The sequence below is a fragment of the Hylaeus anthracinus genome, unplaced genomic scaffold (assembly GCF_026225885.1).
Source record: "Hylaeus anthracinus isolate JK02 unplaced genomic scaffold, UHH_iyHylAnth1.0_haploid 12001, whole genome shotgun sequence".
Lineage (NCBI taxonomy): Eukaryota > Metazoa > Arthropoda > Insecta > Hymenoptera > Colletidae > Hylaeus > Hylaeus anthracinus.
In genome coordinates this window covers 4,523,235-4,537,942 of record NW_026534348.1, presented here as the reverse complement: position 1 = coordinate 4,537,942, position 14,708 = coordinate 4,523,235, and the positions used below count along the sequence as shown (strand labels likewise).

General features: G+C 47.9%; 1 protein-coding gene across 1 annotated transcript in view; it reads left to right on the top strand.

The window, feature by feature from the left end:
• LOC128890975 (tyrosine-protein kinase-like otk) overlaps positions 1-14,103 on the top strand; it is a 49,431-nt gene extending 35,328 nt beyond the window's left edge. The window contains exons 3-9 of the mRNA XM_054150056.1: positions 5,899-6,022; positions 6,731-7,167; positions 7,367-7,663; positions 8,014-8,580; positions 8,765-9,040; positions 9,126-9,311; positions 9,447-14,103. Of these exons, the coding sequence (XP_054006031.1) occupies positions 5,899-6,022; positions 6,731-7,167; positions 7,367-7,663; positions 8,014-8,580; positions 8,765-9,040; positions 9,126-9,311; positions 9,447-10,501 (2,942 nt within the window). The 3' untranslated portion in view covers positions 10,502-14,103. The remainder of the gene's footprint in view (positions 1-5,898; positions 6,023-6,730; positions 7,168-7,366; positions 7,664-8,013; positions 8,581-8,764; positions 9,041-9,125; positions 9,312-9,446) is intronic.
• The last annotated feature ends 605 nt before the right edge of the window (positions 14,104-14,708 follow it).

The following is a 14,708-nucleotide window of genomic DNA, read 5'->3' as shown; positions in this document are numbered from 1 at the left end:
TTCCTCGAGGAGATGTACAGGCGACTCAAAGTCGATATCGAAACGTTCGTAAAAACAATTATCCAAGAAAACCAATTTCATACACGATACTCGGTATTCGCTCGTGAGTTGTGCAAGCGTAGGTTAACCGCTTCTTTCTGTCCAAAGAAATTTTAATTATTTCGCGTATTCTGAAAAAAATGTGTATAACGTTACACGCAACCCTGCCCCATGAATTTAATTATCGCGTAACGCGTTTCCACTAATTCGACGGCGTCTGGCCACAGGCTGACTGAAACTACTGTGTCGTATCTGGGTGGTCTGTGTCGTAGGGTACACCACTCCCCCGGAAGATTACACGCATCTGTCGACGCGTTCTCGAATCCGTTCCCGATTTCCCCCTCGGAAAAACGTGGATCGCGTTACGTTCGAGTAGGCCAGACGGCTCGTCGGTAGCCGAGCCCGCTTTTTATTCCCCTGGGCCCGGGCTTCTTCAATTTTTAATTATTTTCATGCCCATCCCTTGTACGGATTTAGACGACGTACAGACAGGGGCAAACTTTTATTCGAATAACAGACTACGAATAAAAACACCACGCCGTCGATGGTCTCAGCATCGATTCCTCCGGGATTATGTTCAATTAAATTTGCTGTACATTTACGCGTGCATTCAAAATTCTCGAGTTTCTACCCGTTTCATACGCCAAGACATTTTCAAAAAATTCTAAGCGGATGAGATGTTTGCGAAAACTTTGGCGCAAACAGTCGAGGAGGAAGGGTTGGGAGATTTCAGGGTCGGGTGTCGGAGCCAAGGTTGGCTCGGAGGTGTTCTCCGCGAACGGGCTGACGGGTGCACGAGTCGGGTCGGCTACGCAGGCGCGTTTTCCACGGTGTTTACATGAAAGTTAATCTCGACTGCGTGGTTAGTGGATGCCCGAGGAGCGAGAAGGAACGCCGTAGCGAAAGGCGGGGGCGGTTGGACTCCGGCTGCGTACACGATGATAATAATAAACGTTGCTCTCCCTTTCTTCTCGCTCCCTCGCTCATCGTCTCCAGCTCTCTCGGCAGCTTGCTGACTGCCGCTCTCCTTTTCTTCGTCTTTTCTCCTCGTCCTCTCACTTAGCGCGCGCGCGCTGCCGGCGGTGCCTTTGATCTCTCGCTTCGTTTGTGCATTTAAACACGGCTTTCCGAGTAGTGGAGAGAGCCAGAGAGGAGCGGAGCTCGAGGAGAACACGGGGGAAACCCTGTACACCAAGCAAATGGAGAGAGAAGGAGAGAGGCCGGAGCTAAATCTCGCGGAGACCTCGGTAGACGCAAAGTGAGTTTCGCGATTACAAACGAGCTCTTCTTACGCACTCCCCCCCCCCCCCCGCCCCGATTTCGCATCTTCTTCTCTCGCCCGCCAATCTTGTCCAAGTGTTTCCTCCTCTCTTCCTTCTATTGCTCTCTCGCGGTCATCCCTCCGTGATTTTTTCGTCTTTCTTCCGGGGCTTTGTCAGTCTTTATCGTCGCATTGTGCGCTCGTCGGCGGCAAGCGCAGCCCTCGAATATCCGCCTGCTCGAGGACAACTCCTCGAGATTAATGCTTCCTAATGGACTCAACGCCGGAACGGAGACACAGAGAGCGTCACCACGCGGGCATTTTAACCCTTTCGCTGCGGCGCGCTTCGACCAAAAGGCGGCCCCTAGGTGCGGGACGATTTTCGTTGCTGAGTCGACCGTGTATCGTCGGTAGAAAGAAATAACGGTGAGGGAAAACGACGCCATTTACGTCGAAAATACCGTTAACAAAATTACGAATTCCATTCATTATTCTAGATTCTTATTGCGATGAGATCTTTGCCCATCTCTGAGCACGTGGTCCGCGGCGAATGGGTTAACCCTTTAATCGGTTCGCGTATACAGGGTTCCGTGCTCGGGGAAAAAGGGTGAAGGAATGAGCAAAGCACCGAGGGAGGGGGTGGCCCGCTATCCGTGACGTGTGTTTTCGTGCCAGCTGTTTCCGTTTCCTCCCCCAATGTGGCACCGCTTTGTCCGCGAACGTTGTTCCAGTGGCGTTGTTCGATGCTGTATTGAAAGGAGTAATTTGTGAAGTTAACGCGCGTCGCCGGGAAACGCTCCGCTTGCCAAGCCCGGTATAATAGCGGGTAGCTTCGACGCTAATTGCTAGTAATTAATATCGACGCGAGCCGGTATAGGTGCGAAGCAATCGAGATACATCAAAGAGCCTGGGGTTTCATTTTTTTTTTCCCCAGCAATCGATTGTAATCATTATTCGCGGACCCCAGAGATCGAGTTTACCGAGAAATTGTAGCCAGTGTTTCGTCGTCGTTTATTCCAACAAATTCGCCCATGTTGTCGCGCATTCGTTGCTGGGTATCATTACGCGTTAATTGAACGTTGCAATTGTACCTTCCGCGATACACAAATGCAGTGTACCTCTGTGTTAATTATTTCACCCTACCGGTATCGATCGGCGGTGCTTGCACGTTGGAATTCAAATTAAAATTAAAATTTTCGCTGGACAAATAAACGCTATTTATTACTCGATGTTTGTCTGGGTTAGGTACGGCGAGAAAAATCATCCAAGCTCTCCCGTACGTCGCGAGGAAAGAGAAAGGCGAGGCGAAAAAACCGGTCGCATTAGCGGGAAAGTATTAATTCGCAAAGTAATCAGCCCCGTAAGGGGTGGCCTCGTTGTGACGCGTATCCCCGAGAAACGATAGAAAAGCTTGGGCCTCTCGACGCGTCTGGTCTCGTCTACGGCTCGACGCGAGTTCGAACCGCGATAAAAAAGCCCAGCCGTCGACAGCAGACGCATCGTCGTGGATAAAAGTAAAGGGATTGGACAGGCTGCGCGGGCTCAGTCGGCTGTTAATAATGCCACCTCGGGGATGCGCCCCGACGGTCGGGAGTAGTCGTCTCCATTTCACGGGTAACCAGGCATCCATGTAAAGTAAATTCCGTTCCCGTCACCTTTTTCGGTGGTTCCTGGCGCTCTCGTCTGCCCATTCGGCGATCCACGAGGACACGATGGAAGGAAGCAACGCGATTCGTCGAGAAATCAAAGGGACGCGCGGATTAAAAAAAAAAAAAAAAAAAAAATTAAGGTGTCGGGAGTTGTACTAACGACGCGCGACGCTCGTCCTCGAGGACCCTCCCGTCGGCTCGGAGGATAATTTTGTAATGGGAAATTCGATCGATGGAGTCACGGTGGCATTTAAATCTGTATGCCGCAGTCGACGGCCCGTAATGAAATGGAGTCGATGGCTGGGGCGTTAATATGTTTAAAAATCCAGCAGGAAATAGATTCCTGGAGAACGCGGCGAGATGACGCGTCCTTTCGTATCGTCTTGTCCCCCCTCGTACGTGTTTTAATGTCGATAATTTTTCACATCCCCGGGTCTAAGCTATTACTAAAAATCTAGAAAACGCTGTTTGCGCGACTTTAATTAATTCGGGATACAATTTAGAATTCAATCAGTAACGAGTAATGGTTGCTCATCTGCTTGTTCCTTGAAATTTGTGTTCTGTCGAGAATGGCCCATCTCTGCTTCGAGGATATCACTCTCGGAGCATCATTATTGAAGTTCGAACGATAAGCAGGGATCTCACGGCTATCGCTCGACGACAGGAACGGAAACCAGAGATTGTACTTCCGGTTCCGAAGTCAGAGCGATCGATCTCGACCCGAGGACGAAGGGTAACGAGTTAAATTAACGAAGGAAGCCCTATCGCGCTCGACAGCCTTTGGTAAACTGACTGTAAGTTAGCCCTCGATATCTGTCTCGGGTTTCCTTCCTGGCACGCGGTGAGATCAACTCGTCGTTGGCTTATTTCGCTGACAAGTTGCTTGTCCGCGACTTCCAGATCGCCAATCTCTTTCGCCGGCGGCACGCTTTGGACTATCCCAATGCCGTCACTAGGGGTTGATGCTATAACGATTCTGTATCAAATGTTTCTCTAGTCCTGAAAATTCTGTACGATCTGGTCCAGGGAGAGCATCGCAGGATTGACGCTACGACGAGTTACTCTAATGGACGACGCTAACCGTGGCAACGTCACTGGACTTTTCCATTTAGTCGGGGCGCGTCAATGTCGTTATTAGGATGCCAGCCGACGCGTTCGGAATACGAATCGCTGGGAATGTCTGGAAAGGAGAATTTATCCTCGAAACGAGTCGGATGAACGAGGTCGTGGCCGAGAATACGAAAGCTCGGCGGTTTCGAATCCCGTAAAATCCTATCGGGGAAGTAGGTGGAAAGCGGCGAGGACATGGCCGAGCGGAATTCCAGGACGTGAAAAGAGCATTCGTAGGACAATGGGAGGGAAAGCAATTCCCGGGTCGCGGAGGAAGACGAAGACGAAGACGCGGGGGAGGCAGAAGAATGAACAAGAGGGTGGTAGCTGGTCCCTGGGAATGTCAGCTCGATTCCGTCCTCGTTCCTTTTTGCTCCGAAGGGATCAAGCGGCGGCCTGGAAGCGAGTGTAACCTACCAGAGAACCGGCCGTCTTCGAAACCCACGGATTTAATCGAATCAAATAAAACATCTCCGTCGAACCACTCCGGTGCCGCGTTTATTTTACAAAGCTCGAAACAAAAAGGGAAAATGAACCGAAGATTCTTAAATCTATCATACAAACAAGTTACGTAACAGTCGAGAAAACGAGAGGAACTTGTAACAAAAATTACAGACATCGTAAATTAATACATTCTTCTTCATCGTAGATTTTTAATCATGCCGTGCGACAAAGAGTATTCATTTTTCTTAAATATTAAACGAACGATAATAAATTTTGCAAAGCTGTTTACTTTTTATGCTTTCGACAGAATAATACACCGCTGCTGGCCGTTGTTTCTCCCCGATCCTTCGCCAGGCGCTCTTCATTCCTGCCTGCCGGTTTCTTCTTCGTCCTTTTGCTTGCTTTTGGTCGGTTCTTGCGCGCTCTAGCTCGTCCCGCGTCCGCGACAGGACGCGTCCAAACGACGGCCAGGACGACGTACAATCTCCGACAGAAAAAAGGAGGAGGGGGATGGAATAAGAAAGGAGCTCCCTCGTCGACGAGCGTCTTTCGGCGATGTCCTCCGGTTTGCGTGGAACAAACGCTTCTCCTCGGATGTCCTCCTCCTTTTTTCTTAATTTACCCAGACTTTGTCGAGAGACGTCGGCAAATAACTTCGCTCGCGTTTTAAGGATTCATGAACCGTTGAGCCGCCTCTCTCGCCGCGACCTTTTTTTCGGAGAAAGGGGATGGACGGGGGACCTACTTGATTCCCTTCGCTCTCTTCGCGGACTCCCGGTTTTTTAGTCCCTCAAAGCGAACGACCTTGCTCTCGAAAAATGATCCTTCAAGATCCGCGAACCGGACCCCCCCGGTTCTTACGGTTCGCCGCTGTTTACTGTTCGGCTTTCGCTGCGAATCGCTTTCAAGCTGTTCATTGTGCTCGCAGAATGGTCGATGTCACGGTCGAGTCATAAGCGCACGCTAATTAGTTCAACGGCGAATGTCACGCAGACCGATAGACATCGCGACCAGCTATTTAAAAATACCCAGGTTTTTCCAAGCTTTCACGCAGAAGTCATCCTACAGTTATTATCAGTCTCTTATTACCGTTTTCCTTTTTCCTCTGACACCTCGTGTCAGACTCTTCGCGTCAAAGGATACATCTTATGAATGGATAAATAAATAAATACACGCGTATACCTTTTCCTGAGGAAGGCTACGGGGGAGTCTAATAGCTCAGCAGCAAAGCGTCGAGAAGTCGCTAGCAAATTCACCTCCCTAAAAGTATTCATCGATATCGAATAAAATTTGTACCCACAGCCAGTCGCGAGATGCGACGGCGGCAACGGGGAGACCGCTAAATTATTCGCGAGACCGTGTGGCCTGATCGATCCACGGGAATTTCTGTTTCAGGGATCGGCGAGTCGAGCGTGCAGCTGCAGCAGCCAAAGCTGCTCACCGCGATCCGCGTGGGAGCCGAGGTCGAACTTCGATGTCACGTCGATGGTACCGGAGACATGAAATACGAGTGGTTCAAGTTCGTTACGCAACTATAACTTCCTGCTATTTACCCTCCGCCCTCCGCGAAGCAACCCCTGGGTCCGATAATTCCGGGAAATCTGCGACTCCGGAGGGGTTGTTGCGCGCCCCCAGATCTGAAACTCAGACTCGAACTAACTTCGACCCCGCGTCGCGTAACTGACACCCGTCGTTTACGTAACTACCCTTGAATTATCAAGCGACATTTTCCTTCGCCCTCCCGCACCTCGGCCTGTCGCTGGTTTTCGCCTTTCACGTCGACCCCCTCCAGTCGCGATTTTAACCCTTGTCGACGACGACGCGTCGAAACCTAGACAGCCACACGCGAGGACCCGTTATTGATGCTAAAATAATAATTAGAATCGACGTACGGAAGTTCGCAGAATCAAATTATATACGCGGGTGGCAAGTTCGGGTATTACTATTCGGTATGGCGTGCACCTTTGCCTCTGATTGAAGCCTCTGGGGTACGAAATTATAATTTGGGGTATTTTGGTAGACGCGTCAACTGCTTTCCAACAAATACATTTGCGTTACAATTTTCTATTTAATCGAAGACGTACAACGAGTAAAGTGAAATACTAACGGTTGTACCAACACCTGCGTCTCGTCTTTCCTTAGGAAATTTGTCCCCTGTCCGCGACACGCGCGCATATTTTCAGAGATGAGATCGAACCGCGCGATAACGTTGAGAAACGCGTTGCAGGAATCACGAGCCGGTGGCGAAGAACGAGCGGATCGAGATCAAGAAGAAGAGGCTACTGCACATCCACAGAGCCATTCTCGAGGACAGCGGGATGTACAGCTGTCTGGCGAAGAACAAAGCTGGATCGTCGCCGAAAAAGGACAGCTACCCCCTGATTGTGACGGGAAATGACACAGCGACGATAAAGGTCGTCCCCAGGAATCTAATCGCGAAACGCGGAGAACCTGTCGCCCTCCATTGCGTCTTCGAGGACGCTGACTCTATTCAGTGGTACTTCAAGGACATTGGTCCGCTGGAAACCGACGACGAGAGGACCGTTCTCGATAATGGCACTTTATTCATACGCTCAGCCGAACACAGGGATCAAGGATTCTACTCTTGCAGGGGAGAGAGGGGGGACACCTCTGTCGCTTACACGGTCGAACTCCAAATAGCTTGTGAGTCTACTTCACTTTTCTCAACTGAATATCAATTATAATATATACGATTAATACATACGACGATATCATACGTGTCATTTTTAATTTAAGCGCCAAGTGCGAGCGAAACTGCCGCGAATGTTCATTTGGTTCTTGGAAACTCATTCGGCGCTCTTTAGTAGATGCTCCATGACGAACGAAGAATTGTATTTCGCAGACTTGATGAACCTCTCCGCGGCCTCTTTCGAGCCCCTGTTGCCGAACCAAGTGGCGGTAGTCGGGGAGGACCAGGAGCTCCAGGTCAGCTGCTTGGAACCCTCCGGGCTGCCAACTCCCAAGGTCTACTGGAAAGATCCCAAGGGACACATTATAAGCGATTCCGGGCCGGTGCGCGTTCAGGATAATACCCTTATCGTCGCGAAGGCTGGGATGGGCGAGGACGACGGCAATTATACCTGCGTCGCCGAGAATATGGCTGGGGAAACCGACATATCCGTTCAAGTGGTTATATCCAGTGAGTTCGCTGAACTGTACCGTGCGAAAATACATCCCAGACGCATTATTCTCCAAGAATAACATGAATCTCTAATCGTAAAGTCTGTTCTTTGTTTAATTAGTGCGATCGTTTCAACATGTAAACGTTCAGAACCGTTCGACGAGAGCTTATCAGTAATCGAAACCCTAAAATCCGTATCCGAAGGGGTCGAAAGGGTGTTTGAAAGGGAACGCGCGTCGAAGAGGTTGTCTCGAGTGTATTTTGCGCCGGTGGTTCGCAGACGCGCGAACGTGGCTACACGGTCAAGCTCCCCGTCCCGCGAGCCAGTCTCCCCTAATTAACTATCGACCTCTGACGCGTGATTTCAGCACCGCCTACGCTGATAAGCTCGCCGGAGAGCCAGAGCGTGATGAAAGGCGACTCCGTAACGATGACGTGCTCGTACTCCGGGATGGAGCCACCGATGACCCACGTACGCTGGCTGAAGGACGGAGAACCGGTGAAAGAGACCGGCGGACCGAGCAGACACAATGTAACCGATCACCACGGCAATGTGACCCTGCACTTGAGGAGCGCCGAGCTGTCCGACAGGGGCTCGTACGTGTGCGAGGTATTCACCAAGGGCTTCCCGTCGATACTTTCGGAGCCGGCCAGCCTCGCGGTCGAGGAGAAGCTCAAGTTCTCCCCGGAACCTGTGGACAAGCGGCTGGAACTTGGCTCGACGGCCAAAGTGCCCTGCAAGTCGCAGGGTGCCACCAATCCGACGGTGAAGTGGATCAAGGAGGGCGTCGGGGAGGAATTCCCGAAGCACGTGCAAGATATCAATGGGACCCTCCACTTCAACGGAGTTCTCGAGGAGGACGAGGGCCGCTACACCTGTATAGTCAGCAACATGCAGGAATCGATCAACCACACGATCAACATCACCGTAATCAGTAAGTTCGGAGCGTCGGACGTCGTTAACGCTGTTGCTCGATACCAGATTCCGTGCAAGCCTCAACTACGAGCCCTGAAATTCTAGTATTCGTGGAGAGAGATGATATTATTCAATCCCCAAGATTCATTTCCTCCGGCAGCAGTTCCCAAGGTACGCGTCTTAATCGGCCCTGTTTGTTTCAGTCGCGCCAAAGTTCACCGTTCAGCCGCAGAACCCAACGGAGGCGATCGAGGGATACCCTGTGATGTTGCACTGCGCCGCCGAGGGCGATCCGAAGCCGACCATCCAATGGGACAAGGACTTGCGTATGAGCAATCTGGAAAATTCCCGCTTCGAGGTATTGAGCAACGGAAGTTTATACATAAAGGAAGTATACTTGGGCGACGAGGGGAAGTACGGGTGCATGGCTGGCAACAGCGGAGGCTTGAAACGAGAGGAAGTTCAACTGAATGTTAAACGTAAGTTTCTTGGTTTCCTCGTGATTCGCCCTATAAGTTGGTCAAATCGTCAACCGAAAGAAACAACGTTTCGATTTCTTTGCAGCTGGCGATCCCTACAGATTCGACATGGACTTGGAAGTGGGAGACGACGGCTCGATGATGACGAAGACGGTTACGATCACGTTGAGCGCGGCTGCGGCTTACATGGTGCTGGTCGTTGGTCTGATGCTGTACTGTCGCTATCGGCGTCGTCGTAGGAAGCAGCAGTATCTCCAGGAGCAGGCGGAAGGTAATCTATCTTCTCTGAATTGTTCACAAGGAAATACACTGCTAAAGGATGATGCTCTTTGTAACGTACTCGATATGTACGCTCTTTAATGTATTTCGCACGAAAGAAATAAACACTCTGGCTTCAATTTTCCAGAAAAACTGGAGAACGGCGAGGTCCAGGAGGAGCAGACCGAGCTGAAGGAGACCGCCACGACCAACAGCAAAATGAACTCCACGTCTGGCAAAAAGAAGGAGAACCGCGACTCCCATAACAAGAGCGACGGCGCTGACACTAGCTTGAGCAGCAACCAATCGATAAAGTCCAAGTCGTACTACGACAAGCTGATAGTGTCTCGAGGCAACCTGAAGGAGCTGAAGCCCTTGGGTCGTGGCGAGTTTGGCGACATCTACGCGGCTAAATACCAAGCAGACGGCGACAAGGAATCCCTGGTGATGGTTAAGAGCCTGCTCAACACAGACGAGACCGCTCTGCAGGAGTTCAGGCGTCACCTGGACCTGCTCCGCAAGTTGAATCACGAGAACGTGGTGAAGTTGATCGGTTTGAGCCGCGAAGAGGAAATGGATCACATGATCCTCGAATACACCGACTGGGGCGATCTCAAGCAGTTCCTGATCGCCTCCAGGAAGGACAACAATTCTAGCCCGACTTATGAGTCGAAGCCGGCGCGTGCACCGCAGCTTTCGGTCGCGCAAATCATCTCGCTGTCCAGCCAGGCAGCGAAAGGTCTCAAGCATCTCGCCGACAACCGTCTGGTGCACGAGGACATCGCCGCTCGGAACTGTTTGATCGCCAGCAACTTGACGATCAAGATCTCGATGCCGTGCATGACCAAAGAGCCCTACCATCAGGAGTACACCAAGCACCGGAATCAGGTTATCCCCCTGAGATGGCTACCCTACGAAGTAGTCTACGAGGACGAGTACTCGACCAAGAGCGACGTTTATTCGTTCGCCTGCCTCGTCTGGGAGATGTTCCACCAAGGAGAGCTGCCGTTCAATAAGATGAACGACGAGTCCGTGCTGATGTCATTGAAGGCTCGTACCCTCACGTGGAAACCTCACAAAGCGGCGCCCCCTGCTCTGCAGGAGCTTCAAATTCAATGCTGGGCCAACGATCCGCGGGATAGACCCACTTTCGACGAGATCGTTTCCAAAATAGGTGAAATTGTCGTCGACAGCTGTCTCTAGATTGTGTCGACGACGCCACGAGGCTCTAAATCGGGGATACCGAAGCAAGAGTGACGATTGGGCGAAACCGCGCGATCCGAGGTACGAGTGAAAAGGTAACGTGACTCTTGCCATTCGAAAGTATACGACATCAAATTAACCCCTCCGTAATCCGAATTTTTTGTTGCATTCGACAAGAATTGTCTAACGCGACATTTTCATGAGAAATATTGTAAATATCGTTGTACTCTTCGAACGATACAAAACAACGAAATTACTTTAGCAACGACCTGATAATCAAATTTCACGAAGAGAAAGAACAACTCGGAAGGAGTTTCTCGCAATGATCGCTCGTGTCGCGGTATTCCGTCGCGTCCATTAGGCCGTTAAGGATATATAATTTATTTGTAACAGAAGGATTCCGCTCCACGTGACTGCTAACGCAATATTTAGTACTCAGTATCAAGTGTAACGATATAGGTATACCGATCATCGCACATCGAATACTCGTAAGATATACGCTACGCTGCCGTTTAAGGCAGAGATCGCAAGCTACAGTGTGAATGCATCGTTTAAGAAAGTATCACGACCATATCAACGTTAAACGTACGACGATTTTTATATCCGCCTAACTCACGTCTACACTCGTTGTATTCCGTTAAGGTCTAACGCTTAAGGATTATTTATAGCGTACACTTATTATATGAATATGTATATAATATATACAGGGTAGGTCTACGCGTGCCTCGAACGAATCGGCCACCAGTCTAGATTGGCACTTGTCTAGAGACGCGCCCTGTATATGTACGTACACAGGGTGGAGCCAACTCGACGTTGTTCGTGCAAACGCACGGATATTAATTCCGCCGAGAATCGTTGGGATTTAATCGAAACTTACGTATTGAAATTGGCGTTCCGCTAGTGGTTTCGCTTGGACCACCTCGGGTACGTACCAGAGCTGAAGAGAATCGTTTCGAAGAGGATAAAGTAAACGGCCTTGTACATACCGAGGGTATATAACTGTAAGTTTGTTCATTAAGTACAACCGCGAGATTCGGGTTTGATTTTTCGTTCGATAGGCACTTCCGAGGGATCGCGACGCTATCCGACTATCCTGCAATAGCAAAGAAGGCGCGTCGAGTGTCCGTGTCGCGAAGAGCCGTACAACGAAGCCAGTCCTTTTGTTTTCGTTTCGTTTCGTTTAACTTCGGAAGCACCGGGAATTTATTCTACGCGCGTACGAACGCTTCGCGAATAGCTCGATCTCGACAGACCTTGGGCACTTTCTTACATTAACATTCTTCGATATACCGTTCAAAATAACACGCTTACCTCAGTACTGTTTCTTTAAATGAATTTGAAGATGATAACTTTTCCATTCGGAATAACGAAATGACAATTAAGATAGATACTTTTTATTATATTTTGTATTATAAGTGTTCGCCCAAGTCTGGATCTCAACGCGTTGCTTTCGCTTCGTCGATGAAATAATTCGTCGAAGCGGTGAAGTATGATTTGTCCCAAAACGTTTGGTTAATGGGATAATTCCCAATACTCGGTACGATCGTATAACGTATTCCGCATCCGATATATTACTACGATTACTATCATAGCTCACGCAAGGGTAATTCGCACGTACGCTTGCAGAGCTGTCCACAGAGCTGACTCGCGCATAAAATCGAGGTATCGCAAATACGAAGGACGTAGATCTCACGAGCAACGCATGCAGCGAGACTAGCGTCTAAGAGACGCGTGGCTATCTCCGTTACTTCTTGGAACAGCTCGTATCGTACCAGACGGGAGATAAAGACCTGTAACGAGCGAGCCTCGAGCTTGAATTCGTTTAGAAGACCCATCTTCGTCTCTTTTATAGCATTACCAAGGAAAATTACTATTACTTCGACGTAAGTACTTGGAACATGCTCGGCCCAGCTCTGCATACGTATCACGCGCATCAAATATATAATGTATCATATACGCATTTAGATGTACGAGACACTAAGGTAAACACTGCCAATGAGTAATCTCTGTAACGTTAAAGGTTCATAATCATAGCGAATACGACCATTCCCCTAATTTAATGCACCGTCGTCGCACCGCGGAAGGATCGACGCTCCATTTATACCGATCCCTGTCTTCTGCGAGCGTACGCGGTTCTGCAAGAACTCGTCGATCGTTGTCGTCGATCGTTCGCAATATCAAATTCGATTCGAACAATAATTATTCATTGAATTAATTATTAAAATGTTAGTAAAAAAAAACCAGTGTTTCTTGAACGAAGAACTCAATTATTACAGACGCTAAGAAACATTTGATCGATCATCGAGGTTGCTTCCTTAAAACAGAAAATCTGTTTTTATCCCCGGTGTTTGTAATAATTCGAGAGACAGAAACGCGGATCGATCGATCGACGACCAACGCACGCGGGAGCGCTTGCAAACCGGTCCTGGTCTGGTTTCTCTCAGATGCTTCCTAAATGTTCGCAGTATAATGCCAAGAAATATTCTTGTAATGTAAAGTATGTTGGGAGCATACCTTGCAACAATCTTTGCTCGCGCCCTAACGTAATCGTTAAGGATTAAAAGTAATCGATTTCGAGTTCCGACGAGTCCAAACCGTGCTCATATCATTCGCTGATCGTATTTTCCAGGACTGCGATCGTCGACCCGTTGACTTGTCTCTCCATTTATAATGTACAGGGTGATCCCAGAGAATGGAACATTTCGATTTCATTTCTTTCTCAGTTTTTTTTTTTTTTTTTTTTTTTTGTAGTTTAGGTGCATTTTCCATTCCTTTCCTTTTCCCCTCTTTTTCAATGTATTTCCATTGAATTTCATTCCCTTCGTTTACCTTTATTTTCATTTTATCAAATTTCATACCAATCGTTAATCCAAAAGCAAATATAAATTTCTGTTAACAAAAATGATGCAATTGATGAATGCATATGCATCGTTCCAGTTCTGTGGAACTTGCATGGGACTGTTACGCCGAGGAAATACGTTTTCCCCGATGTTCGTACGCAATCGTCGTTCACCTGGAAAAGTTTATATGTACTCGAGTATATCGCGAACGATCGTACTTGTGTTTGCTTAACCGTCGTTTCGCCTAATTGGATGGCAAGGCGAGGGGTCGACGCGGCCAAACACCGACTGAAAGAGAGAGTGAGAGAGAGAGAGAGAGAGAGTGAAAGAGAGCAAAGAAACGCTGCGCCGGTGATTTTTAACGAAGCGACCTATTATTATGCCTAATGTGTCTAGTCATACACGGTGGGAAAAGTGTTAGCGAGCAGCGAACGCAAGATCCATTTAAAAGAAAAAGAAACGACATTTTTCATATCCCAAGGCGTTTTGTAATCCATTTCTTTTTTACAGTATTTTGTAAATATTTGTACTTTTTTATCTACACTTATCGTACTTATGACTCTTTGAAATAGTATGTGCTACGATTAAATAAAGGTGGATAAAACCGAAAGAGCGTTTATTCATTGCTGAGAATGTAATTAATCTATTTCATTCATCTATTCTAGATCTCTAGATACTATATTTTACATTAGTTAACAACGAGAAGTATTATTAGTTTACATTTGTTAATCAGACCTGTTTAGTTCGCTGAATTTATTAAAAAAAAAAGATACTAGTTCTAGTACAGACATACCTACATACAGTTAAAGTCGTTTTTTTGTTTTTTTATTATTAATAACATCTTAGTCCATTGTTGGTCCATAGATACATGTTGAAATACAAAAATATAAAACGTATGTATTGAGTTGTCTATACAAAATAAAAAACAAAATAAAGTTGAGTTAATGGGGTTGACAATTTATATCACCCATCTAGCGCCGGGTGGTTAACTAAATATATATAGCGTTAATTTAGTATTTTCAAGAACCAGGTTTTGAAGAACTACGGTGGCGCCATCTCTCCACAAGAGGCCCAAGCAAGTCTTTTAGCAGTATACTCGCTCATTCTGTAATATTATTTCTTATAATTGATTATTAGGTATACTAAAAGCATTGTAATATTAAAATTGATTTGAAAAATAGATCTTAACATTATTTTTGCAATAAATTTTCGAATCAAACTTGATGCGCCATCTAGCGGTATGTCGTCGAACCTGGTCCACTACGACAAGCTTGAGCCTCTTGTGAAGAGATGGCGCCACCGTAGTTCTTCAAAACCAGGTTCTTGAAAATACTAAATTAACGCTATATATATTTAGTTAACCACCC